This window comes from Anabrus simplex, chromosome 14, assembly GCF_040414725.1.
Source record: "Anabrus simplex isolate iqAnaSimp1 chromosome 14, ASM4041472v1, whole genome shotgun sequence".
NCBI lineage: Eukaryota > Metazoa > Arthropoda > Insecta > Orthoptera > Tettigoniidae > Anabrus > Anabrus simplex.
In genome coordinates this window covers 64,435,131-64,463,110 of record NC_090278.1, presented here as the reverse complement: position 1 = coordinate 64,463,110, position 27,980 = coordinate 64,435,131, and the positions used below count along the sequence as shown (strand labels likewise).

The following is a 27,980-nucleotide window of genomic DNA, read 5'->3' as shown; positions in this document are numbered from 1 at the left end:
TTGATTTCCTCTCCTTGGATTGTTTTTTCCTTTCCAAATTCCTCTTTGATTTCCTTTACTGCGTGTTCTATGCAAACATTGAAAATGGAGAGGGGGGCAGACTGCAGCCTTCCCTCACTCCTTTCTGTATTGCCGCCAATTCCTATAAATTCCTATCACTATCACTGCAGACTGATTTTTATACAGATTGTAGATAATTCTTCGTTCTCGGTATCTGATCCTAATCACCTTCAGAATCCTAAATAGCTTGGTTCAATCATCATGATCGAATGCCTTTTCTAGATCTACGAATGCTATGTACGTGGTCTCGTCCTTCTTAAATCGATCGTCTAAGATCAGACGTAAAGTCAGAATTGCTTCACATGTTCCTACATTCCTTCTGAAGCCAAATTGATCTCCTCCCAACTCAGCTTCAACTTGTCTTTCCATTCTTCTGTAAATAATACGTGTTAAAATTTGCAGGCGTGAAATACTAAACTAATGGTGTGGTAGTTTTCACACTTGTCAGCACCGGCTTTTTTTTTTGGGGGGGGGGGAATAGGTATAACAACATTCTGCCAAAAATCGGATGACATTTCTCCTGTCTCATACATCTTACACACTAAATGGAATAACCTTGCCATGCTGGTTACTCCTAAGGCAGTCAGTAATATATGTAATATTACTAAGAATATGTCAAATGAAACCGAAGTATAACCATATCAGAACCACAATTCGTCGACATTTTCCACTTCCAGTTGTCTACAAGTAAAGTAAAATAAATGTGTAATTGTCCGGCTCCATTGCTGAATGGTTAGCATGCTGGCTTTTGGTCGCAAGGGTCCCGTGTTCGATTCCCGGCAGGGTCGGGAATTTTAACCATAATTGGTTAATTCCGCTGGCACGCGGGCTGACTGTATGTGTCTTTATCCTCATCACGACGCGCAGGTCGAGACCTGAACTTGTCCTCGGACATTCTCGGCACTAAATGTCATAGCCAATTCCATTCCAATTTGTAATTACCTACGAATCTGGGCCCCAGTGATTACATTCAGTCACTTTTTAATGTTTTTGGTGTTGTGTCGCTATTGGTAACGGTGTGCAAGAAGTCTTGGGGTCGCATCGCGCCTCTGGTGATGGGATAATCAAATACAGAATAATAGCTTATTCGATTATATTCCCAATTCGATTATTTTTCTATTATTCATTCGAATGAATGAGGCAATCGAATAGTGAATATTTTTGCCATCCGATTATTTTTTCGATTATTCATTCGAAGCTCCATTCGAGTGAGTGAGGCAGTTGAATAGTGAATATTTTTCCATTCGATTATTTTTTTATTATCCAACCGAAACTCCATTAGGATCAATGAGGCAATCGAATAGAGTATTTCTCCATTCGATTATTTTTTCGATTATTTAAGTAATCGGATGGAGGTCATTCGATTATCCCATTACTACATCTGACTTTGCTTGCCCTGAACTACGACGCACCACAGTAGCAGCGAGAATGTTGGGGAGGGGCGAGGCCTTGTGACGTCACCGGGCCTAGCCGCTCTCCGCTCAGGCAGCGACAGCTGCTTGGGTTTCAGAGGTACGCCGTGTGCTTTTAGCCTATGCATATTTCTTTTTCGGAACTAAAATGCCGGGGAAATGTTGTGTACCGGGCTGCACGAGTAATTATGTCGTAAAAGGTGTCGTAAGTAATTACGTATCGAGTTTCAGTTTCCCAAAAGATCAAGAATTGCGTAAACAGTGGTTGCAGAATATTCGAAGAAAGGACTGGGTACCTTCGTCTTCGAGTGTCGTGTGTATTAAACATTTTGAGCCCGAATGTATACAGCGTGAAGTTTCGTATAAGGGTACTGACGGAGTGGAAAGAGTATACGTGTATGAAAGACCAACATTGAAAGCTGGTTCTTTACCGACTATTTTCGAGGGATTGCCTGCGTTTATGTCTAGAAAAACGCCAATTAAAAGAAAGCATCCGTATGATAGAGGCTTGGAGATTAAAGAAAGAAAAAAGAATGTTGAGAAGGGGACATTGAAAAAGGCAGGTGCAGATGATTTCAGCAATCTGCGCAGGACATTTCTGGTAAGCTAACATACACATTCTTATTCTTTTCCTACAGCTTTTTCCACACCTGTGGGGTAGCACATGTGGATTTGGTCCTGTTTTACGGCCGGATGCCCTTCGTGACGCCAACCTTATTTGGAAGGATGTAATCACTATTGCGTGTTTCTGTACTTGTTGGTAGTATGGTGTGTTGTCTGAATATGAAGAGGAGAGTGTTGGGATGGACACAGACACCCAGTCCCCGAGCCAGAAGAATTAATAAAGAAACCATGGCACTACAGCCCTTGGAGGACCTTGGCCTACCAAGCGACCGCTGCTCAGCCTGAAGACCTGATGATTACGAGGTGTCGTGTGGTCAGCACGACGAATCCTCTCGGCCGTTATTGTTGGCTTTCTAGACCGAGGCCGCTATCTCACCTTCAGATAGCTCCTCAATTCTAATCACGTAGGCTGAGTGGACCTCGGACCAGCCCTCAGGTCAGGTAAAAATTCCTGACCTGTCCGGGAATCGAACCCGGGGCCTCTGGGTTAGAGGCAGGCACGCTACCCCTATACCACGGGGCCGGCTAGAAGAATTAATCAGAAGCGATTAAAATACCCGACCCGCCCGGGAATCAATCCCGGGACCCTCTGAACCGAAGGCCAGTACGTTGACCATTCAGCCAACGAGTCGGACAAGCTGACATATACAGCATTCAATCGAAAACAAGGGGCTTAGTTTCATACTGTTCAGTGATAAACTAGTTGACTAAGCAACACAATTCGATTTCCTGAATGATGAATTTTGGCAAAGCTGTAAGAGTCTACTCCGCAATGTTAGTAACACGAGGCAACACTATGTGGCGTGCGCGAAGTGACTGTCCTTTGTTTAGTACTTTGGTTTCCATTCGTAGCGCTCAGGTAAGTAGAGATGAGTAGAATAGCAACGCTGCCAACTGTTGGTTGGATATGGCTATACAGAACTTTTTTATCTTACGGTGCGGACGGGATGTGCCGTGGCGATCAGTGTTGCCAACTTATATTTTCAAGATCCGCTAAATACTACTAAAAATCCGCTAAAATTCCGCCAAGAAATCCGATCTCAAATAATAATAATAATAATAATAATAATAATAATAATAATAATAATAATAATAATAATAATAAATGTCTGCACTCACCTAATCTGTGATTTTCACTGCCTGCCTGCGAGCCGGCGAATTAAAACTTGTAGGCGTTTTAGTGCCAGGTGGGAACTAGATGAATCCCCTACCTCAAGGACCACACACAGAACAGGCCAGTTCATTAAACGGTCTTCTTTCATAGCATAAATATAACTGCTACTCTCTCACAGTTTCATTATCTGTCGTCATTCATCAACTAAGAGATAAGTAACCTTTCCCCACGCATTGCAAATTTATGATACCTTGATTTCATAACATCAAATCCAAATAACATGTTTTCCTCATGTGACTGTTAGTTCCAGACAAGAAATACAGAAAATGGATAAAGCACTAAATTCCGCTATAATAAATCTAGAATTCCGCCAAAATAATCCGCTGTCCGCTAAATGATATATTTCTCCGCCGACAGTCTTCTAATTCCGCCAAATTTAGCGGAAAATCCGCTAAGTTGGCAACACTCGTGGCGATAGAATAGAGTCTCTCGAAGCGAGGGTTGCCCCGAAAGGACCACTGTTCTCATGACAGAAATTGGCCTGAATATGCAAAGATAGATTACAGCTACTAATGGTGTATTCTGCCCGAAGGCAGGTTCGAACCTCTGCAGAGGTGTGCCTGAGGCGGAGTTTACGTACGGTAGGGTGGCCAGTTCCTTTCCGTTCCCTTACCCCCCACCAACAGCGCGTGGCAACCCATCCAAATCTTGACCACGCCCAATGTTGCTAAACTTTAGAGATCTCATGGGATCCGGTGTTTCAATACAGCTACGGCCGTTGGCACAACTCTTAAACTACCTTTTTTCTTGCCGTGCGGACAGTATGCGCCGCGGCCATAGATAAAGCCTCTAGGGGCCACTGTTCTCATGCCAGAGATTAGCCTGGATGTGCAAAACTACCTTAAAGCTAATTAAATGACCTTTTTTTTTTCTTGCCGTAAGCCCCGAGATTAAAGGAGAAATTGAGAAAATGTAAAGTTACCGTTCGACGCCATGACAGATTCAAACTTCGCGGGCTTCTTTAGTCTTTTGTTTTGCAGTGGTTGGTAACGTCCAATGCCCGTGATCCTTGGCAGAAGCAATGGATAATGGCGCCTGGACCACTACTTTAGGTTATAAAAGTAAATATACTTCTAGGGGCGGGTAGGTTGGACCATGGCAGGCGTAATGAACACATCTCTCCTCCAGAATCATTTGTAGGAAAGAATGGCAGTATTGAAACTAACATATAGTAATTGCCACGTAAGGAAATACCCCAGAAAATAAATATCGCCGCCCGATGCTCTTCTTTTCTCTTTTTTGTAATGGCTGATAACTGCTGCCAACCTGCCTGGTTACATATTAAAATCATCAGACATAACCATAACAAACTAACCTCAATGTAAACACCGATAATGAATGTTTCCCTACCCTGGTAAATGATAAAAGATAAGATGAAATAAATCAAGATAATTATGAATATCTCCTCAATGAGGAATTAAGGAAATAAACACACTTTCTCACTTTAATTATCTGTCTTTATTTTGATATACAGTAGGCGTACTACAACCATATTCTTGAAAAGAGGGGCGTGTTAAACGATGCAATTTATTTAATAAGTCTTTGCAGTGTGATTTTCGAAAGTTCCAGACATCCAATGACTTCCCTTTCTTTTGCGCGAATATTTCCTTCTCTCTTCAATACCGGTAACCAGTAAGGAGAGAGATTATTGGGCATATTTTCAGCCTGCAGGCTGGTTATATCTTCAAGCTTATCAGGAAACATATAGGAATACTAATGTGCCACGCTCCGTGAACGGAATTTAGGTCAGCTTTCAAGTTCACTGCGGATTTGAAAATAATAATGTTATAAGTTCTACTGCCAAAATTTCGTCCCGCAAGAGTTATTTCATGTACCGGTAGATCTAGACATGAGACGGGCGTATTTGAGCACTTTCATCATTTCACACAAACTATGTTATTAAATGCATTATCCGAACATGCCACTATCCTACTTACCTGGTATTAGCCAAATAGATTTACAATCCCACAGAAAAAGAAAATATGCTTTAAATAATCTCGCAAATGTATCACTAGTGACTTTAATGGCGATGCGGTGGCAACATGCACTTCACGCTAGAGCAGTGATTGAAACGTTGCCAACGTGCCAGATTAACGGTAAATGTAAGACGTCGTATCGGCAAGTAGGGTCCCTAAACTGTATGGTTACCGACACTGAAAAAGACCCAACAGCAAGAAAAGTAACCATAAATCAATATCTTAATATTACAGGGGAGAAAGGGTAAGGTTGCACCCTTAGGGTACGTCCTTACACGGAGAGGACTATACACTCAACTCTCGATTTACCGTAATCGAATCAACCGCGTTGCGGCTTAACCGCGATATTAAAAGCACTAAAAATGCACGAGTGTTAGGAGTTACAGTAATACAGCACTACAAAGGGTCGGGATAATATTGCCAGAATGATGCTCTCATCACCAAAAAGCTTGTTCAGAGAAACTTGAGAAGTAAAATAAAGAGAGAAAGTGTTTCTCGGTACAAAAACTGAAAACCATGACTGATTATATTCAGAATGAGTAAAGTTAGGTAGTTTGAATATTTTTCTTTGCCTTATTAGTTTCAACGAAAAGTGCTGTCTATTTTTCCATTTATTAATTGTAGGTAAGTTAACAAAAACAATACAGTAGTATCATTTATTACTTTCAGTACGCCTGTTCTATTTTTTTAACTTTTTGCGGGTTAGCCGCGATTTTACTTATCCGGGAAGCCTTTAATCCTACATTATCCCGGTTAATCGAGAGTTTGGTGTATTATGTAATAATCCTTGCGGAGTAGACTGTACATTTCTACCTGAATTTTATACAGGGTTAAGCCGAACTCCACCGACAAACTTCCAGAGGTTGTTCAGGGATACCTTCTGAGTTTTTTTACGTCGCACCGACACAGATAGGTCTGATGGCGACGATGGGATAGGGAAGGCCAAGGAGTAGGAAGGAAGCGGCCGTGGCATTAGTTAAGGTACAGCCCCAGCATTTGCCTGGTGTGAAAATGGGAAATCACGGAAACTCAACACAACCTGTCTTTTCACACCATTTATCTTCATACTATTGCCTGCTGTCCATCTCACAACATTGTCGAGTTGTTTTTTTGTAGTTGCTCGCAATTTTGTAATTTATCTATTACTCTAAACAGTTCAAAAAGCCTTATGACTGAGTCTAGTTTTTTACGCATATCATTTAACGTAAAGGTCCAATAATACTGCCTTGAGGAATTCCTCTCTTGATGGACATGGCTACAGGATCAGATAATACTCCTAGTTAACGAACGATTTTCACATGGACATTGAATAAAAAATGAGCTTTTGGAACATCAAGGGCACTTTGATCTGCGACTTCTCTGAGGCCTGAACACATAGGCCAAAAACTAACGAAATGGCTTGGAAGGAAGTTACATACTGAGTGTAACGCGAATGAATCATCATATTCCTCACCGAATTCAGCATCAGTGCATTTACTAGAGGTGGAATTGTAAGATATGTCTCCTAGATACGTGCTTACGGGCGGTGGCATTGGGGCGCGGCAAGTGTTGGCTAATACTAAGGGGGCTGTATATAAAACAGTGGCAATATTATATAACGCATTACTTAGTGAACCAGCAAGTACAGTTCCATTACATTCCTTCGCCAAATGTCGGGAAGCCGTTGGGGACCGTAGGTAAGGCGTTCTCTGTTGTTAACAGCGACGGAGCGCCCTAATGCGCGGAGTATGGATGCCACGGCAGGAAATCGGTGGTCTCGGAAACAGGTCTGGAGAGTACGGAGGGTGTTCCAAGACCTCCCAGTCTCAATCTGATCTCGAGGAATAGATGGCGGAGCAAATCCGCATTCTCATTCCGACACGCACGAAACGCCTTGACCTATCGTGCAACCGTCCTATACGATAATGCATTCTCGTCACAGATTTCACATATTCCCCCATAACATTCCGATGCATTTTTGCCACGGGCAACCTCGATTTTAATCCGCCAACGCTGATCACGTGCTTTAGAGCGGTGAAATGGACACTCTTCACTTCAGTGCCACACAGCATAACACTCCCAACTGGATGCACGTCAAATGACTGCACGCCGACAACAGCACCACCTGACCGCTCCCGTATACTATTTGAGCATGACTGATCTCCTGCGAGTGTCTGGACTACGTTGCCACTGGGCCTACTTATTTTCAGCCTTCGTATTTATTTGTTAATACCTAACAATTATATAGGCCTATCTACTTTTTAAAGGGGCTGCCTGGCCGAGGCGGTAAAGGCGTACTCGGTTCGCTCGGAAGGACGTGGGTTCGAATCCCCGCCAGGAAGTCGCAAAATTTAAGAAATGAGATTTTCACTTGCGGAGGTGAATATGGTCCTTAGGTTCACTCAGCCTATACCAAAAATGAGTACCAGGTTAATTCATGGGAGCAAAGGCGGCCGGGCGCAGAGCTAACCACTCTACCTCATCAAGTGCCGAGGAAGCCTTTACCTTCCACCACTCCCAGGGCCTTCATGGCCTGTCCGCAGATGACCTTGCTTTGCTTTTGCTTCTTTTATCTATGTTTTAAATAATTACATTTGTCAGTTGTCATATATATTTTTCTCTACAGTCGAATCTCGATATCTCGAACCTCCATTACTCGATTTTTCAGTATCTCGAAGTAACAAATCTCCCAGCAGTTTGTCCTAATCTCCGCGTGTATTTATTTCTCTATTACTCGAAATTGGGTTACATGAATTTCTCGACTTCTCGGAGTAAACATTTCCTCCCTTGAAGCAAAAAATACTCTAACTCGAATTTCGTACAATCCAATATTCCGTGAAGTATTGTCTCGTCAAATGTTAACGGACTTTTGGGCCACCCTGTAGTTTGCTTATAGCTACACCATGGCAGTGTATCCAGGAATGTGCAGGATACGTGTTCGATAAGTGAAGGACACAGCTGATGTTAACATAGCTGGCAATGATTTGCAAACGCTCGGAATACTTCGGTTCAGTTCGAGCACATTCGCAACTTTCATGACGCAGTACGCCATCAGTTGCTCTCTCCCTTACTCGCGAGCCGGCTGTGAGCAAGCTGTGTTCCCCCTCCCCTTCGTCCTCCGTCAAAACTTTCTGCTCTTCGTTGTGTTCAAGCCTTCCGAAGGTTTCTACTCCTAAACTAACTGCTGTTTCCTCGTCAGTTTTTATCAAGTGTTAAAGAATGGATAAGGATTACGACGGTAGAAGCAATTCAGTCAAAAGACAAAGGACATGGGGTGAAATGGGAACTTCTGCTTTTAACTTGCGGTGGGAGCGGGACTATTTGTTTCACATGACTCCGAAGGGCCCACAGTGTTTAGTTTGTCATCTCACTTTGTTGGGTGTAAGAAAGTTTAACATAGAAAGACACTACAACCTTCGTCACGCAATTAAGTACGATGTTTTCAGCGGTACAGAGAGGATCGCAAAGGTAGAAGAACTGAAGATTGCTGCGAGGAGAAACCAGGTAAGCTCCTTGAAATGTTTGATGTCTGTCTCTCTGTTAGGTCATCAGGCCCAGAGGCTGGTTGGATCCTCAAATAGCACCACCAAAGGTTATGCGGTTATAAGGCAACTCCAAAAACCAATGGCAGCACCTAAATAAGGCGTGCTAGGCAAGATGAGGAGTGAGGTAGTTTGTCATTGCTTTCCTCACTGGGTCAGATAGTACTATTGCAGCACGACTGACCCTATGAGCAGCACCTTTCATAACACTCAGATGCACTAGTCATGCTCTGAATGTCATTACTCTGCACTACCTATACCTCAGCAACTTCCAATATTGTCACAGCCATGGATGTTGACTGGGACTTCGGTGGAAGCTACACTTTACTCTGGCCTGTGCCAAGAGATGGATGCAAAAGTACTGTATCCATCAAGAAATGACAGCAGGCCTGGAAATGTTTGATACAAGTGTAAAAGAAACGTTACTTTTTCTGTGTAAAACAAATACTAGTAATTTCAGTCGCTGTTCGGAATATGAAGCATTTACAGGGTCTTTCTTATAAACTAAGACCGAACGCACGGTGTTTCTACTCTGCGCTATGGCAGCTGCCTCAGCCGAACTTACATCGCGCGCTTTCGCCCTGCTTTGAGCGTATACGATCTTATATTATGAAATCTTACCTTATAAAAGATGCTGGAAGTGTTATCCTTTCTGGGTTATACAGTCATTGTGTCTGGTAATCACATTGTGGCTGACTTGAGTTAGTTCTGCCACTGTAATGTTTCTGATTTCATTCGTAATGTTTTCTTTCAGATCCCCCAATGTGTGAGGATTTGTTTGATACACTTTTTCTATCAGTATGCCCCACAAACAAAAATCACACACTGTTAGAGATCGGGCCAGCTAGGAAGACGTCTGGGAGCGCATGCGCACTTTGGACTATCCCGCATAGCGCATCCCCTCCTAACAGAGCTCCTGCTACAAAGACAGTACAGTGCATAAGTTTACACTCAGCTGTTGCGCACTGCTTTCTAATTTCTCGTTGTGTAGTAACTGTGGTTAGTGGTGGTGTGCGTTATGACTGTATGGAAGGCGTTAAAAGTAGCCTGCATCGTAAGGTGCAGCAATCTTGAACGTAATAGACTTTATGGAAAGGGAGGCAGTGGAAGAAAAGTTCGTGATAGATTGCAAGAAAGTGCAGGAAAGAGTAGCAGCAGCTGAATTTTCTGTAATTTTTAATTCTACCAGGTCCTTTTCAGTTTCTTTAAACCAGTTCGGTTTTGTTTTGGGTTACGGAAGAAGTCAAAGATTTGTTCGGTTAATCTATTAGATTTCATTCTGAGAAGAAGATGACCGAAAAAAAAAAATGCTCTTTCTTCCCATCGTATCTGAGAGTTTTTCAATTTTCTTGTAGCGTGTTTCATTCTTGATGTATATTATCTTATTATTAATATTATTATTATTATCGATTTATTTTAGATGACGTGGCTCAGGTTATGAAGCCTGGTGTTATAGCAAACCATATTCTACAATGCACATCTTCAGCGTCGTAAAGTTAATCTTACATCAAATTATAATTTAAAATAAGAACTACGGAAATTGATACACGGAAACGATTTTGACAGCTACTATAAGAAGAGGTTAAATTATGTTCTAACTCCTTATCTATCCATCATCTGTAACACTTCTAAATACATTCATTTCGGCTAGGTATGTCTGTAATTTACAGCTAAAAGGTAATTCCACTAACTGAAAATCTGCGGAGTGTTACATGGCAGTTTTAACAAATATTTCGGGTCAACTGTACGTCGCCACAACACTGAGCGAGAAGGGGAAGTCAGCGTTCTCGCTCCCACGGCTCTGCTTTCTCACTCGCACACTTCCCCTCACCGGGTGTCTTCCTAGCTGGCCCGATCTCTAGATCTGGAAAACGAGGGGAAAACAGACCAGCACTGATCACTCTGTCTGCAAACACTTCTGAGATTATAAGAAGGAAATCTTCTGCTGTGTGAGCAGGGGCTAAATCTTGTTGAAACCACCCACGCGATTTTTCTTCCGTTAATTGATGATAGAACGGCGTCAACATGTCATCTTGGTACATCTCTGCATTTACTGTCGTCTCGGAAAAAAAAAGAAAAGGTCGAATTAGTCGTCTTGCACTTACAGCACACCGGACACCAATCTTTCTGTCATAATGAGGGACTTCCTGAACACCATTAGGATTTTCTGCACACCAATAGCGGGAGTTATGACTGTTCACACGACCATTAAGGTAAAACCAAAACTTTTACGTACGAAAATGCGGTGTTGCAATGATAACTGTCTCGCTCTGTTAACAGCTGAGATTCAGATTGGCGACTGATGCTTGCAAGGTCAAGAACTACAGCTTACGTGTCGGAGAGTAAGAACGCCGCTTCGACAGTCTTTTTAGGCTGCTCGTCCACTGGAAGCGACTACACGCGATTACAGCTGTCGCGTAGCTTAAGAGAGTCCCATCTACTCCCGCCGTTTCCCCACGCTCGGGTATCTTAAGAGAGTCCAGGCTAGAAACAGCATTTATTCAATCATAATAACAATTACAATTTTGAAATAAACTCACGTCCCAGTACAAGCATATGTTATTTATACAAGCTCTCTAAGAGCCCAAATTTAGTTCTTGAGGCGCCCATGGTTGAAGTGGGTTCTTCCTCCAGGCGGTGCCTTGATCAGGACAGAGCTTCACGGCTCCGGGATTCGTGCTGCCATCTTCTTCTTTCTGATCCTCCAGTCATCTTCTTCTCCTCCCTGTAGGTCAGTTGAGTAGAAATGTGACCCGAGAGTCGGTGTTATTCTGTCTTCAAGCAGCACCACAGAGTAACTACTACCATCTGGCTACGTAGTAGCACTGCGGGTGCTTCTTGGCCGGGTCGAACGCCTTTCGGCCGTACATCCCCACCAGGTCCTTGTACTCCTCTTCTAGGTCGAGTACAAGGCCTCTACGTGGGACAACCTCGCCCACAAGCTGGTAAAGGGCGAGGATATCGTGGGTGGGGATTCCGTTACTTTCTAAGTAGACCCGGTCCACAGTCTTACTCCTCGGGTACAAGATGTCATTCCCATTGGGATGCTTAAACCGCACCAATAATGATAATGCAGTCTGGAGGATTTGTGGTTTCTCCAGGCGGGCAAGTTGGTGCGACCGTTCGATTTTCTTATTTAGCATCCCTAGGTATATAGCAGCAACAGACGCTGCAAGGTCGCTGATGCTGTTGGCGGTGGTGGAGGCTAGTTCTTCTTCTTCCCCTTCCCTTGTAGATGGAACACCAGGTGCTCCGCCAACGAACTCCTGCTCCTCCTGCCTCGTCTTCTCCCGGTGCCGGACTGCTCTGGCCATATCCCGACGCCACTTGTAAGCAGAGACCCGCTTCCTGCCTTGCTGGACGGCGCCCTCCCTGACGAACCTCACCGGCGGCGGGGTAACGTCCACACCATCTTCATGAAGGCCCGATGAATTTGGACCCCATGTTGAAGGGTGGTCTTCGCCACCACACCGCGCAGTCCGGCTGGCAGAGAAAACGTCCTCATGACCTGGTCGTTGGTCGGCAGCCATGTTCCTCTGGTTCCTACAACAAAGGGAAGAAATACAACGTTAGATACTGAGTACAACTCCTTAATCCTCCTGATGACATGGGGGAGATCGTATTTCTCTCTCTTAATGCCATAGGAACGATAGAGAGAGTCCCTATACTCCCATTAGACCGTAGTTTCCACAACATATGCAGTGTCTTCTTTGACCACAGTTAGGCCGGTGTGGTTAGCTCTACGCCAGGCCACCTTATGAGAGTCCCATCTACAGGCGACTTCGATTCAAGCGACTACACGTGACTGCGATCGTCGCGCGGCTGTCAGTTGGCATCTGTACTCCGTACAGGTATGTGTGTGTTTCCGTAGTAGACGTTGTCAAGTTATTAAACGTATTAAATAGTCTGTGAGATGGATGATGATTTAGTTTAAATTCTGGACAGTCCCTACCTGACGAGGCGTCGGAGGAAAAATCGCAAAAGAAGACATCGGTGCTGAGTAAACCTAGTACTAGCTAAAAGGAAGCCAATGGGAGAATTCCATCATCTGCACAATGATTTGGACAAAGACCCCCAGAAGTTATATAAATAAGCTAAAGTAAAGATTCAAAACATAACCGTAACTTGACGGCACTATTTGTAGGGTGCTCAAATGTTAAATACGTGGTCATGCTCGGTTCGGTGTACTTTGCCATCTAGTGAGCCAAGAGTAAAACGGAACGTCGAAATTGACGAGCAGACAGCCAGATGGCGTTAAATTAGAATGCTTGCAAACGGTAGCTGAGGCCATACGATTATTATTATTATTATTATTATTATTATTATTATTATTATTATTATTCAGTGTTATGCCCATCTGTGGAGCGCGATAGAACTTACTTTGGTGATGTTTATTTTTCCTTCTCCCAAAATCTCTAATCAGGGCACTGAATATTTTCCTCTGTTCTTCAGTCCGTGATTTATTGGTCCTGATATTCATTTTCTCAGCAAAATGATGGCTGTTGACTGCTTTTTTGAACTGGTGTCGGTCAAGAACAGTTTCCTGTGGGATGCCAATTTCCTGAAAGCCTTTTTTCTATTTCACTAAGCCAGTTGTTCTTGACTTTCATTGAGAGAGCAAGGTTGAGAATCCTTTTGGTGAGCCTGTCATTGTTCATTTTGAGAATGTGGCCACAGAACCGTAATCGCCTTTTGATGGTCTCGATGATCCTTTCAGAATGCTGATAAAGCTCTCGAGACTTTCGTTCCCTGTGAGTACACTGGACCAAAAATTTTCCTCAGTTTTCTCCTGTCCTGTTTCTCTATGTCTTTAATAAGTGATTTGCCTCCAATGACCAAGGTTTCCGAGGAGTATGGTGCTTCAGGTTTGATAACTGAGCTGTAATGTATTATTATTATTAATATTATTATTAGTATATTCTCAAAATTGTGTACAACAGTTCAGTAACGTAATCCTTAGTAAGTTATTGAATTTCCTGTTCAACCTGAAGTACATTTGTAATCTTTCTGGGTGTCTTCTTCTTCTTCTTCTTCTTCTTCTTCTTCTTCTTCCTCTTCTTCTTTTGCTAGTCGCTTTACGTAGCACTGACCCAGAGAGGTCTTATGGCGACAATGGGATAGGAAAGGCCTAGAAGTTGGAAGGAAGCGACCGTGGCCTTAATTGCCTAGTGTGAAAATGGGAAACCACGGAAAACCATCTTCAGGGCTACCGACAGTGGGATTCGAACCTACTATCTCCCGGATGCAAGCGCACAGCGAATGTCCATGTAGCTTACTCAGTTGTGAGATTCTCACTTTTCTTCCCTCCGCAAATTCCTTTCTTATACCCACTGTCTTTTCCAGTAGACAGTATTCGTGGCAACAGAACCAGCACAGACAATTTAAAGCTCGTCAGAATAGGATGAATTGGATGTAAGTATATTCTAACTTGTCATCAAACGAAGGGTGAGCATGAGGATAGTGGGTTTCCTGTCTTCATGCAACATGCAGTGAGAGCAGTGTGTTTCACCCTTATTAGGTGGGACGATAACGCAGTTTCCGCTGCAGTCGCCAGGAGGCTCGCTGGTCGCTGACGTCACTGCGCGGACACGCCACTGTGGAGACTGTAAGCAAGCTTTGGGTTGCAGCTGGTTGATTTATTACGAAGTAAAATAATGGGGTTTTAAAAATGAGTAGCCACAGTGTCTGTGCCGTTTCTGACTGCACAAACAATGGCCGTAGAAATTCTGAAGTTGTTTACCACAGTTTTCCTAAAGATAAGTGTATTCAAAGGCAGTGGATTTTAAGATGCAAACGAAAAGATAGCATCAATGCTAGTACTTGTCGAGTTTGCTCTGCACACTTTTTGCCAGAGGACTACGAACGGGACCTCAAAAATGAACTGTTGGGTTTGCCTCGGAAGAAGAAATTACGGGTTGGTGTAGTTCCTTCGCAGAACATTCCTAATTGGGTTGACAAGAGCACTACTGGACAACAGGTATGTCAACAGACCTACTCTTCTTTTATAGTGGGAAGTCACGAATAGGGAGGAATCATGAGTAAGCCATGACGTAATGCATTATATATATAATTCTCTGGGGCCATCAAAGACCACGTTAAGTCTTGTCGCATTTGACACTGAACTTGGCCTTCTTTAGAGCCCAAATTTCCCTCATTCTTTGTGAGTGGGTCTGCTTACGCTCTCTGTCCAAGCAGTACCGTGTCTTCTCTTCGGTTGTTCGTCTTGGTTTAGCCCGTCCGTCCATATTTTCTTGCGAAAGCGATCTCTGTTAAGGGCGTCTTCAGCTGAGATATCTAGCATTTGATATTTCTAAACCAGGGAATTGTGGTTTTGGGGTTTGAATAAGATCTCTTTAGTTAAATTCTTCCGTCCATTCTTTTCAGATGACCGTAAAATCGTGCCCTTTTTTTTTTTTTTTTTTTCAGATTGTGTCCGTAATTTTCTCTATTTTGCTGTAGACTTCCTCGTTAGATCTCTTTTGATGGATGTAATGCATTATTATTAACAAATACATCGCCATTGGGAAATTAATTTCGCGTGGCTATTTCTGGCCGAGTGCAGCCTTTGTATGGCAGACCCTCCGATGAGGGTGGGCTGCATCTGCCATGTGTAGGTAACTGCGTGTTATTGTGGTGGAGGATAGTGTTATGTGTGGTGTGTAAGTTGCAGGGATGTTGGAGACAGCACAAAAACCCAGCCCCCGGGCCATTGGAATCAACCAATGAAGGCTAAAATCCCCGACCCGGCCGGAATCGAACCCGGGACCCTATGAACCGAAGGCCAGTACGCTGACCATTCAGCCAACGAGTCGGACCATTGGGAAGTAACCCGGTAGCAATAGTCACTTACAGTAGTGTGATAATGAGGTAAAGTTAAAACATAATTACCCAACAACAACAAAAGTATAACAAGCAATTGAATGGAAAGACAATATTACAAGAAATACTACTAGTTTAACATTCTAAATCCAGCATCATCGTATACGAATTCTCATACAACTTAAATATTTCCAGTATTTAATTTTTTTTTTTTTTTTTTTTTTTTTTTTTCTCGCTAGTGGCTTTACGTCGCACCGGCACAGATCTTACGACGACGATGGGATAGAAAAGGCCTAGGAGTTTGAAGGAAGCGGCCATGGCTTTAATTAAGGTACAGGCATTTGCCTGGTGTGAAAATGGGAAACCACGGAAAACCATCTTCAGGGCTGCCGACTGTGGGGTATCTCCCGGATGCAAGCTCACAGCCGCGCACGGCCAACTTGCCCGATAGTGCTTAACACCACGGCTTACAATACTAACTTACAGGTTGAGCTTACTACTATACTAGTGGAGTATAGTATGTAGGAGACAGGGGTGTATTTGTTGCCTTCTTTTACCTCTCTTGGTGGGGTTATTTAATGGTTTATAGTGTATACGGAAACTGGGATTTGAGATTATTGACAAATGTTAGTTTATTTAATGCCCTATTTTTTTGGTTTTAATTTTGGCGGGTTTTTTTAGTAAGGCTTCCTATATTTTTAGTTCAGTTATGGCTACCTAAGGCTTATGTTGAGGCAGCTGTGTCAGGGTCGATGATTTGGGCAGGAGGTTACGGGTTATTCATGTTTATTCAATAATAGTATCTTCGGTGTTGAAGTATAATTATGTTCAGGTTGCGATTAAATTTGTGTTTTTTTTTCTTTTTCTTTTCAGTTTGCTTTGTATCGCACCAACGCAGATAAGTATTATTGCGACGATGGGATAGGAAAAGCCTAGGATTGGGAAGGAAGCGGCCGTGGCCTTAATTAAGTTACAGCTCCCGACATTTGCCCGGTGTGAAAATGGGAAACCATGGAAAACCATCTTCAGGGCTGCCGACAGTGGTATCTCCGGGATGCAAACTCACAGCTGCGCACCCCTAAACGTACGGCCAACTCGCCCGGTGATTAGATTAGTCGGCTTTAATTGCTTTTAAAAAAAAAAAAAAATTACGTATAGGTGTGGAGGGAGGCTTTAACATTGACTGAGGGATTAGAAGAAGTGACACTCTTTTGATTTGCTCATGGGTTTATCAATCAATCAATCAATCAATCAGTCAGTCAGTCAGTCAGTCAGTCAGTCAGTCAGTCAATCAATCAGTCAATCAATCAGTCACTACTGATCTGCATTTAGGGCAGTCGCCCATGTGGCAGATTCCGTGTCTGTTGTTTTCCTAGCCTTTTCTTAAATGATGGCGAAGGAAAAGGAAATTTATTGAACGTCTCCCTTGGTAAGTTATTCCATTCCCTAACTGCCCTTCCTATAAATGAATATTTGCCCCAATTTGTCCTCTTCAATTCCAACTGTATCTTCATATTGAGATCTTTCCTACTTTTAAAGACACCACTCAAACTCATTCGACGCCATCTCTCCGCTGACAGCTCGGTTATGTTCAACACCGTGATGAGATGAAAATACAATACACTTACACTGCTTTAATATGGTTGACACGGTTTCAAGTGCTATTGACCCTCGGTTTTGGTATATTGAAGCTCGTATCAATCAGGAAACGTAAAATAAATCATAAAGAGGCCTCCTAAGACATGTTGCAGTTATTTACTTTTAAGGCTTTGGTCTAGGGTTCAAAAATCGTTTTCTCGTTATATATTCACTTTTTATCATTAATATTTGCTATTGTGTGGCTATTTCTAGCCAAGTGCAGGCCTTGTAAGGCAGACCTTCCGATGAGGGTGGACGGCATCTGGCATATGTAGGGAACTGCGTATTATTGTGGTGGAGGATACTGTTATGTGTGGTGTGTGAGTTGCAGAGTTGTTGGGGACAGCACAAAACCCAGCCCCCGAGCTATTCGAATTAACCAATGAAGTTTAAATTCCCCGGCAGCCCCTGGTAAACTACTGGTGAACTAAGAAATACATAAATCAGTACAATATTAGACAGTCTTACTCACCACTTAATGTAATCTTTGATTTTTTAACATGTATGGTATCCGCTTGAACGGAAGCAAATGCAAGTGCGTTATCACGGCCGACTGAATCCCTCGCTGCGCTCCTTAGAGCGCCGCATCAAGTCGGCCGTGGTGTTATTATACTGACGAATGTTCCGGAAGTAATTTTTGGTTTTATTATCATTATTTTCGTAACTGATAATTCCAGCATATTATAATGACATAAAACAGGCGTCCCAGCGGCCAAAATGTGAAGTAGTCAGCAATGATGGCGGGTATTTTTCTACAGCAACAGTATTTGCAAATCGCAAACTTCGTACATGTTTTTAAACTCATATTTTAAATAAATTATCTGTATTTATGAAATGGGAGTGTAATTCGTCACTGCTAATGTCTATTCTCTTTCTTTTGAATGCTCATTTGTCACGATCGGTTACTTGTGAGCGCCGCAAAAGCGATCTATACTACTGAATTAATATATATGATAATAATATTTTTATAAAAGTGAACCTGCACAGAATATTTTACAGACGATCTTTGATAGTGTAACACCAGCCTTAGGAAGTTCGTCGCTCAGCTTCAAGGTCTGGCCACACCACGCTTGCTGTGGGAATGGCAAATGGCACTGTGCTTGCCCGCGAGCTGGGACGGGTGACGTATGCAGTCTCACCGGCTCGCCTGGCCAGCCTAGCGAACGACTGGTAAGATCTGTGTCACGTTCACGTGTTATGTATCGCCATGTCCGACCCACGTAGCACTGCCATGAAGCTCCTCTCGTCGCCTGCGCTCAAATTCAAAGAAGAATGGGAGAACCTCTATCTCTTTACAAAGTTCCAAGGCACGGCCAGGTGTATGGTTTGTCGCAAAGCTTTGACTCAAATAGAGGTTCAACCTAAAAAGGCATTACAAGATCTACCATGCCAAGGACTACGATAAATACATGAATCAAGAGCGTGCGCAGCAGGTAAATATGCTGAAAACATTAATGCAAAGGAATGATGTGAGTACTGTACCAATATTCTATTAAATTCCTAATTCTTGGGATGACCACTCGTCCCTGGCTGAGTCTTGGCATTGATTGGTGTTCTCCCCAGAAATGTTCCTCCGTTGCGTGGCGGGCAGGGTGAACAACGTAAAAAAATAATAATAATATAATTGAACTATACGAATAGTTCAATTATATTATATTCTTTTTTTAGTGTTATCAGAACGAGAGTATTTTGAACTTCTAGTGTTCTACTATACGAATAGTTCAATTATATTATATTCTTTTTTTAGTGTTATCAGAACGAGAGTATTTTGAACTTCTAGTGTTCTACTGTTCGTTCATAATCATGTAACTCCGGAGCTGATCACTCGGTTGATGTGGAGTGCCATGCGGGTTTGAAACGTCATGCGGAATCGAATGCTCGCATGCGATCCTTCGCTACTCCAGACATCGTTCGCGCACGACACAACGTGATAGTCAGGCTAAACTGATGCAATTACGCTGACTATAATGATTTGTCATTAAAATAAACCGTTTTACAGTATTTACGTTTTAATTTGGAACAGTCATTGACTCAAATATGCATTGATATTATTTAACTGGCACATATCTAGGTTATGTTAGCTGGGCGGTGTGTAAGAATGGCTCATTGAAAAGGTTCTAGGGAGAACATTGGCAATGTCGACTCTTGTTCTCCAGCCTACGACGTGTCGTCTCAAAATATCCGAACTCCAGAATCCGTTTTAACGGGTCAGTGTGTGCTACATGGACGACGAGTTTCAAAAATAATGTATCCGAATATCCAATAGTGGTACTATTTTGAAACACCCTGCGTTTATACGATCATAATATACTCAAACTAATACGAAAAGACACGAAAAGGTTCATTGTTAGCATCAGCTGGAATTCATGCGCTAATCTAGGAATAGTACCTAAGTGGTACCGTATAGCTTCGCACAAACATACGATAGGGGGTCAGTTGACCCACGGACGCCATGAATCCGCGAAAAGTTAGCCCTAGTCTCATTTTTTGAATGCAGCTGTTTGTTTGTCATATATGTACAATCTTGATTATTTAAAAATGTTACTATGAAAGATATTTATTAATTTCTTCCTCAGAATGTTGCAACACGTTTCAGTGCATTTTTCTGACGTAAGAGAAAAAATCCACAGCCTGTTTCCAGTCATCTGACCAAGTCAAGAATGGAATGAAAGAAGCCCCCATCTGGTGGCGAGGATAGGAATTGTGCCGGCTGTCGAAGACTGTCGCACTCCTCTGGGGCAAATGATAAATGACTGACAAATGAAATGTTAATGGAAAGTGTTGTTGGAATGAAAGATGACAGAGAAAACCGGAGTACCCGGAGAAAAACCCGTCCTGCCTCCGCTTTGTCCAGTACAAATCTCACATGGAATGACCGGGATTTGAACCACGGTAACCAGTGGTGAGAGGCCGGTGATGACATAAGAGATTTTTTCTCAAAAAGTTATCGATGTCTTCACTTTCGTCATATTTAGCTGCAAAGCTTTTAGTTCTTTCGTCTAAATAGTTCGTTTCTCTCTTCGAACCTTTAAGATTCATATCCATCCTGGCTTTTTGAAAAGCGGATGTTTCAGCTTCCGTTTTCAGACAAGGTACCAACTCCCTGTTGAACATACAAGTAGAATTCATCCTTCAGAGGCATTGTTTGTTCGGTGTCGTTTTCCATGACAATTCCACAGCTCAAGTGGAGTGTCCAACCACTGGTCGACGAAGTAGGCGGAAAAATCTTCCAGATAAAATGTATGAAAATAAAAATTCATCCCCACCGTAGCGAAACTTAAAAACTGTTTGTTTTTTAAAACCCCTGTTTCCTGTTCAGCTACCTACACTTCTCGGATATTTTCTGTCAATTACAGGTTCGGATATTTGGAGACTGGACCGCCTATGGTGTCCCTCTTCGCGCCTTTCCCTTTCTTCTGCCCTTGTCATAATTCTTAGCAGGATCGGACCTCTTCCGTTTTTCCTCTGATGATAGGATGGGTGCCCAGATTTATTTCCTTTAACAATGATCACCACCACCACCACCACCATTCACTGCTGATCGTTCAGCCAACAAGCCGATGATGTTGCTTCTTCTTTCGGGGGCCAGAGATTCAAGTGATTATACTGTTAAAACAGCTTATTAACCAATCCTAATAAATCTATAATCACTGATACGGGAAGGAATTTTAATGAGCTAAAATAACTAAAACGTGGTTATGTGTTTCTCATTATGCTAAATAACGATGTCATACACTATTGCACATCGGTGACCAACTTACGTCTTAGAATGAACGAGACGTTAAATTGGACTGAACAAGAAGTTTTCTTTTTTCTGATTGTTAGACGCTGCACTAACACATCGAAGATTTTCGGTAACGGAGGTATGGGAAAGGGGGATAGTGGGTTCGGGTCCTACTGTCCGCAACCTTGATATGGTTTTGCGTGGTTTCCCATTTTCACACCAGGCAAATGCTGGGCTGCACCTGAATTAAGGTCACGGCCGCTACCATCCTTATTTTTGACGCAAAACTGTCCACGCTAATTCTCAGTCAAAAAACGTATCAAACAAACAGCCCCGAAGGGCCATGGCTTACCAAGCGACCGCTGCTCAGCCAGAAGGTCTGCAGATTACGAGTGTCGTATGGTCGACTCGACGAATCCTTTCCGTCGTAATTTTTGGCTTTCTAGACCGGGGCTCATATCTCACCGTTAGATAGCTCCTCAATTGTAATCACGTAGGCAGAGTGGACCTCGAACCAGCCCTCAGATCCACGTAAAAATCTCTGACCTGGCCGGGAATCGAACCTGCGGGTAAGAGGCAGGCACGCTACCCCTACACCTCGGGTCCGGAAGACCAAAAATATACTTCTGTTAAAAATCATGTACATTCCGTAATATTCACTGAAAATGCTGCGAAGAATATGTTCGCTCTGGCCGATAGTTGGCAGCTGTCAAGTTCATGTGTCTCGCACTGCTCCCTCCCCTAGCCGTGCCTGGCATCTGGCCGTTCGCTTGCTTGCTGTGAGCTGCTTACACAATGTAGTCGATATTACAGGAAGCAAAGAATGCTGGGAGTTCGGAGAGCGAAGCCCAATGGTGATGAAGTACATGAAGGGTGTGGTCATAGGAAGCCGCGAGAAAGCTAGTTGTTGTTCACTATCAAATCTACCATAACTCATTGAAGGGAATAAGGTAGAACGTATATTCAGACGTCAGCACTGTGCGAAACCGAAAAGTCAAAAGATACAGAATATTAGTATTAAGGTGGTGGTGTAACTACTCAAATGTCGGGGTGTTGTGCGGTGGGTTGCACGAATCGGCAAACAAAAAATATTCCAGGAATAACATTTCACAGGTAAGATTTCAATTATAGCATAATAATATGTAGTATTATTTTTATATTACGTCCGTTACTATTGTGCTAGTATTTCCGACTCCCTGAAGTACCTTCCACATCTCGTAATAATTTTTAGGTTATAGCTTATCTTGTCTGTCAATTTTTGTCAGGTTTCCAGTTAATGAAGCAAGGAAAGCAGAGTGGATTAAGGCTGTTAACAGAGAAAATTGGAAACCTACTCCGTATACCAGAATATGTTCAGCGCATTTCAAACCAGAATTATTTGATCGGTCTATGAGGAAAGTTGTTTTAAAGGAAAATGCAGTTCCTACTATTTTTGCTGGATATCCTTCTTATCTACAGAATGTAAGTGGAACATTAAACAATTCTGCTATTATAAAATTAATATATTATAATAGCTGTAGAACTTTTCGGGAGCCTAAATGAAATTTGAATATGATGACAATGTCTGTCCCATCTGATTTATGATGTAGTTAACTCTTACCTTAACACAAGAATCAAACATTTTATCAAATCATATGCCAATTGCTTTACCTCAAAAAGGCAGTTGTACAACAAACTTGCTCATTTCCAAGATCAATAGGATAAAATGTATATAGGTTAGTATTATGACTTACAAAATATGTAAGCCTAGTCAACATTGTTGCTAAACCCAATTTGGTGATTTATATGAACATTCTCCTGAAGCTTTCAGATTGAAGTATGCCCTTATTAATAGCTTACGTCTTGTCTTTACTGATATCTTGGCGTAGATTTACATTTCTCACTGACATGGATAATTATGTTTTCGGGCTGGCATCTGGAATTGCCGGCCCCGTGATGTAGGGTTATGCCTGCCTCTTACCCGGAGGCCCCGGGTCCCATTGCCGGCCAGGTCAGGGACTTTTACCCGTATCTGAGAGCTGGTTCGAGGCCCACTCAGCCTACGTGATTACAACTGAGGAGCTATTTGACGGTAAGAGAACGGCCCCCGTCTAAAAAGTCAAGAATAACGGCCGAGAGGATTCGTCGTTCTGACCACACGGCACCTCATAATTTGCAGGCCTTCGGGCTTTGTGCGCCATGGTTTTTTTTTTCTATAATATTACTATTCACCTTTCGCCGATAGTCAACTAGCGAGAGAGTGAATTAAGCTTGCGAGTCATGAGAAACGCTTCTTTAAAGGCCAGTAATAAATTGTTGGATTTTTTATTATAATTTTTTACGTAAGTTCTTCAACTACACGGGAAACTGTCCAGGCTAATTCTAGATATACCCCCAGCTCAAACACATATCCATGTTAACAGGTACTGTATGTTGGCCAGAACATTTCGTTACAAATAATCGCGGCATGATTTTGAAAACGGTTATACATAATTATGTGATTCTGTTTTCCTACTCCCGAGAAAATGTCGTACAAGTTTGTATATTATAGGCCTATCCGCAACGTAGGAGCTGCCATGTTTTGAAGTACATGGGGGGCCGTGGCCTTGGCTTTTTAAGCGATTGCCACAGAGAACAGTGTAGTGTAGCAGGCAGCTCCCTCCCTGTGATATTACGACTGCTGCCAACTGTTGTATAATTCCACCAAGCGCAACGAAATTGAATTATGACCGAGTGAAAACTAAAAGATTGCGGAACATTGTTTATACTTTTCCAGTAGTATTTTTTAATAGCATTCATGTTGTTTGCGCTATCAGGTCATAGACTGATTGGATGCAGCCGTCCATCTCATCCTAACCTTTTCGTTTCTACGTAACTGCTACATCCTGCATGTACTCTAATCTGTTTGTCGTATTCATGCCTTTGCACACCCCCTACAATTGTCACCCCCTACTCTTCACTACAAAATGAACTGAACAACTCCTGGATATCTCAAGATGTGTCCAATTATCCCATTTCTCCAAATTTCACCAAGTCGTTCGCCTCCTCCTCCTCCTCCTCCTCCTCCTCCGAAAAGTAGTTAATGGGAGGCTGATTCCAGAGAATAGTCCATCCAAGTAGGAAAAAGTAATGTATAAAATAAAACTCAACAGTTTTTATGATAGATAAAACATGAAATTTTATTAATTTTATGATATGTATTAATTTATTGATGTCTTTCAGTTTTTAATTGTTTGATTAATTGAACCTGTATGTAGAGACTAAATTCATTTGATATTCTTAATAGTTCTAGGAATTCCTATTTATTATGATGAAAAGTTATGAAAATAATTATAGTATTAATGTTAATTGCAATGCCCTTTCTCTTCGAAGTAAAGTACTTATTTAGGTTATTAACAGTTTATATAAGGTGGATTAAAGCGACGAATTTATTGCTGCAGGCCGTGAAAACACGCGACGAAAAAGGTATAAAAGTTTCTGTAGACGAAAAGTGGTTGGCTCAATTTGAATAAAAGTTCATATGTAAAGCCAATACTGTACACCCTTTCAAGCTGCTATATCATTCGTTTAACATTTCAGATGGATTCATAGGAAGCTGATAGTAAAATACGTCGCGTGTTTACGACGTTCTTGCGAGCAGGCGATCGGGAAGTTGCCCGCTGCCGCAACACGCTGCCTACAGGATTCAGTTTCTGCGTCACAGTCGCTTGTAAAGGACGTGCTTTAGAATAATAAATAATAATAATAATAATAATCGTATGGCCTCAGCTACCGTTTGCAGACATTTCGATTTGACGCCATCTGGCTGTCTGCTCGTCAATTTCGACGTTCCGGTTTTCTCTGTCTGCCATCTAGCGGACCTAGAGTAAACCGGATCTCTCTTGGGCGTCTATGGCTGAGATTTAATTAATTTTGTCGGGTAAATACCAAATGTATCACCAGAGATCTTTTACATGCCGACATCGTACAACATGGAGTGTCGAATGGACTTTTTTCCGCCCTTCAAAAATCCGACTACCTCTGCCGGGTTTGAACCCGCTATCTTGGGATCCGGAGGCCGACACTCTACCACGGATCCACAGAGGCAGCTTGCTTTAGAATAGCAATCGGTGTTCACACTGAGGTGATATTTAATAATGCCGCTTACTCACAAGGAACGTTGTAAACGGTATTGCGAGAAGAAAAAGAATGATGAGGGTTTTAGAAGAAAGGAAAGGGAAAGGCATGCAAGGAGAAGGGGGAAGATGACACCTGCCGAGATACTCGTACGCCGCCAACAGGTACGGGAATCTGTGAAGAAACACAGAGCTCAGAAGAAACTTCAGGGCTTATCAACAGCTACTTCCTGTTCCACAAGTCCAACAACACAACCATCAACATCGATTGCAGAGCCGAGTACGCCAACGTCTGCTTATAAATGCAAACAAACATTGGGAAAGTGTTCGGAGCAGGCTTTACCAGTGAGTCCGCGGAAGAAACGGGAAGTTCTTTCTGCGCTGAGTGTAACATTTGGTGTAAGTTCATCTAACTCCGGCAAGCGCGGGAAGTCTTCACTTCCAAATCAAGAAGTTCTTAAGGTAAAAATATATTTCTACCTAATGCATGGATTTCACGAAACTTTGTGGGAATGCCACCTACATAAAAGTAGAGATATCGCGAACATTTCTTTCATGTACAATTAATAGTTTTTCCAAAATAACTTTTTGAAATTTTAAATTCCATTTTTAACGAAATTTAAATAAACATGTGAATGTAAATTCGTTTAAAAGCACTACGTATCGATTTTTCTGTACATAACTTATATAAGGAGAGATATCGTACTAAAGGTTGTGTCATTTTTATGTTCTAGAATTTTGGACTTAAAAGTCCCTACTACTAAAAAAAAAATCTGCAATCAAAAATTCCATACGCAGGTTTCTTAATATAGCTGTAATACATATACCAACCAAATTTTGTTATATTTGGCAGAATATTATGGGATTTAAATGTAAAATTACAGTTGGCAAACAAAGCATTAGTACAGTGATAAATTGTTTGAATTCAGCGGAATAACTTCGTCTGTGGGTGACTCCGTACTTGGAAATGAAATGGTGTACGGCTTTTAGTGCCGGGAATGTCCCGAGGACATGTTCGGCTCGCCAGGTGCAGGTCTTTCTATTTGCGCGTCGTGATGAGGATGAAATGATGATGAAGACCCAGCGCCCGTGCCCGCGAAATTAACCAATTATGGTTAAAATTCCCGACCCTGCCGGGAATCGAACCCAGGACCCCTTCGACTAAAGGCCAGCACGCTAACCATTTAGCCATGGAGCCGGACTTCGTACTTGGAAAATACAGCGGAAAGAAAAAGCGCAAAATATTATGTTTGTACGATAACTGAAAGTAATAGTAATATTTATTTTGTAACAAGTTTTCGCAAATGCAACGATGAAGCTAAACTGTTTTGTGATCCACCGACGAAAGACGAAGCGCTTTTTAAATGTAAGTGAAATCGAAAGATAATTACCGGTGACTCGTTTTACTTGTGGGAAATTGTGTTTTGATGAGTCTATAACAGAAGCAGAATGAAAAATTTCTTTTTCCTTTTTTCCTGACCAAACTTTCATTCAAACTGTAGGCTACTTAAGCGTTGAATGTTCTGTTATTTTAAAATATTTTAGTTCATTTTACATGAAATTTGGGGACGTTGTTATCATCTAGACGTAGATCTCAATTTGTTTCGATGACATAGGTTTCATACATATGTTAAAAAGAATTGTACAAATGTAAACACGTGACGCCCTGAATTGGCCGGGAGGTAAAACCAATGACAGCATATTTTTGAGAATTCCTTGTATTCCAATTGAGTGGACATCAGCAACTGTCTAAATAGTGTAGTGAATATAGTAAGCAGTACAAGCTGCTACTGCTAGGCCATGCCTCAAGTTTTGTGAAGATATTGACTTTTTTTCTGGACACTGCCACAAAGTTACAGTTGCAGCACATAACCGAGCGAGTGGCTGTGTCAGCTCGCATTCGGGAGATAGTGGGTTCGAACCCCACTGTTGGCACACTGAAGATAGTTTTCCGTCGTTTTTCATTTTCATCCCATGCAACTGGGGCTGTACCTTAATTAAGGCCATTGCCGCTACGTTTCCAATCCTATTCATTTATTTACGAAGTAAATGGCACATTATTTGAAATGCTAAAAGTACCGTAACTAAAATAAAAAATTGCGGGGACAAAATAATTTCAGAAGTTTTCTGCTAGTTTTTTTTTCTTTGCTGGTTGCTTAACATCGCACCGACACAGGTAGGTCTTATGGCGACGGTGGGACAGGAAAGGGCTAGGAATGGGAAGGAAGCGGCCGTGGCCTTAATTAAGATACAGCCTCAACATTTGCTTGGTGTGAAAATGGGAAACCACGGAAAACCATCTTCAGTCCTACCGACAGTGGGGTTCGACCCCACTATCTCCCGGATGCAAGCTCATAGCTGCGCGCTCCTAACCGCACGGCCAACTCGCCCGGTATTTCGGAAGTTTAAGGTATCATGTTTAGTCTTTGGCCTACCTTGTTATGATAGCCGTTGAATGTCTCTGTGCTAAAAAAAAAAACACCACAAAAAGAATTGATCCTATCCTTTCCTTGCAAACATTTTATTCTTCCAGCCCCGTGCGAAGTCAGTGATTTCCTTAAGAACAGAATTCTGTAAAGTGATATTGTAAATTTTGCTGATTACTTGTTGGAAAAGTAATTTATTATAATGAAGTTAAATATTTCTCAGGTAACTGTAATTCATCCCAGTTACTCTTTTTCTTGTACTCTTCCCATCAGTGAATGTATTACAGTGCGTTAGAAATAACGCTCCGCATTGATCTTGGCAGGCGTATGTTGGCACCGCTCCAAACCGAGCTGGATGCAGTGCTGTTAAAAGTGAAGGACGGGGAAGGTTGTCAGTAGCGTGCGAGACGTAAAGATGCTTACTGCAGAGCAGCGAACGTTTTTAGTGGAGTGGGTTTTTCGGGAAGGTGACAAATACACGGACGCAGTGAAAAGAGGATTTCGCGAACGGT

At 42.2% G+C, this 27,980-nt stretch overlaps 2 protein-coding genes across 4 annotated transcripts in view; one reads left to right on the top strand and one right to left on the bottom strand.

The window, feature by feature from the left end:
- Window positions 1-27,980, top strand: part of LOC136885332 (uncharacterized) — a 199,202-nt gene that overhangs the window by 146,152 nt on the left and 25,070 nt on the right. The gene's annotated exons all lie outside the window — the stretch shown is intronic.
- Window positions 11,291-27,980, bottom strand: part of LOC137502966 (uncharacterized) — a 145,309-nt gene continuing 128,619 nt past the window's right edge. For all 3 annotated transcript variants that reach the window (XM_068230228.1, XM_068230229.1, XM_068230230.1), the window contains exon 2: window positions 11,291-12,310. In XM_068230228.1, coding sequence (XP_068086329.1) covers window positions 11,569-12,297 — 729 coding nt within the window. In that variant the 5' untranslated portion in view covers window positions 12,298-12,310 and the 3' untranslated portion in view covers window positions 11,291-11,568. The remainder of the gene's footprint in view (window positions 12,311-27,980) is intronic.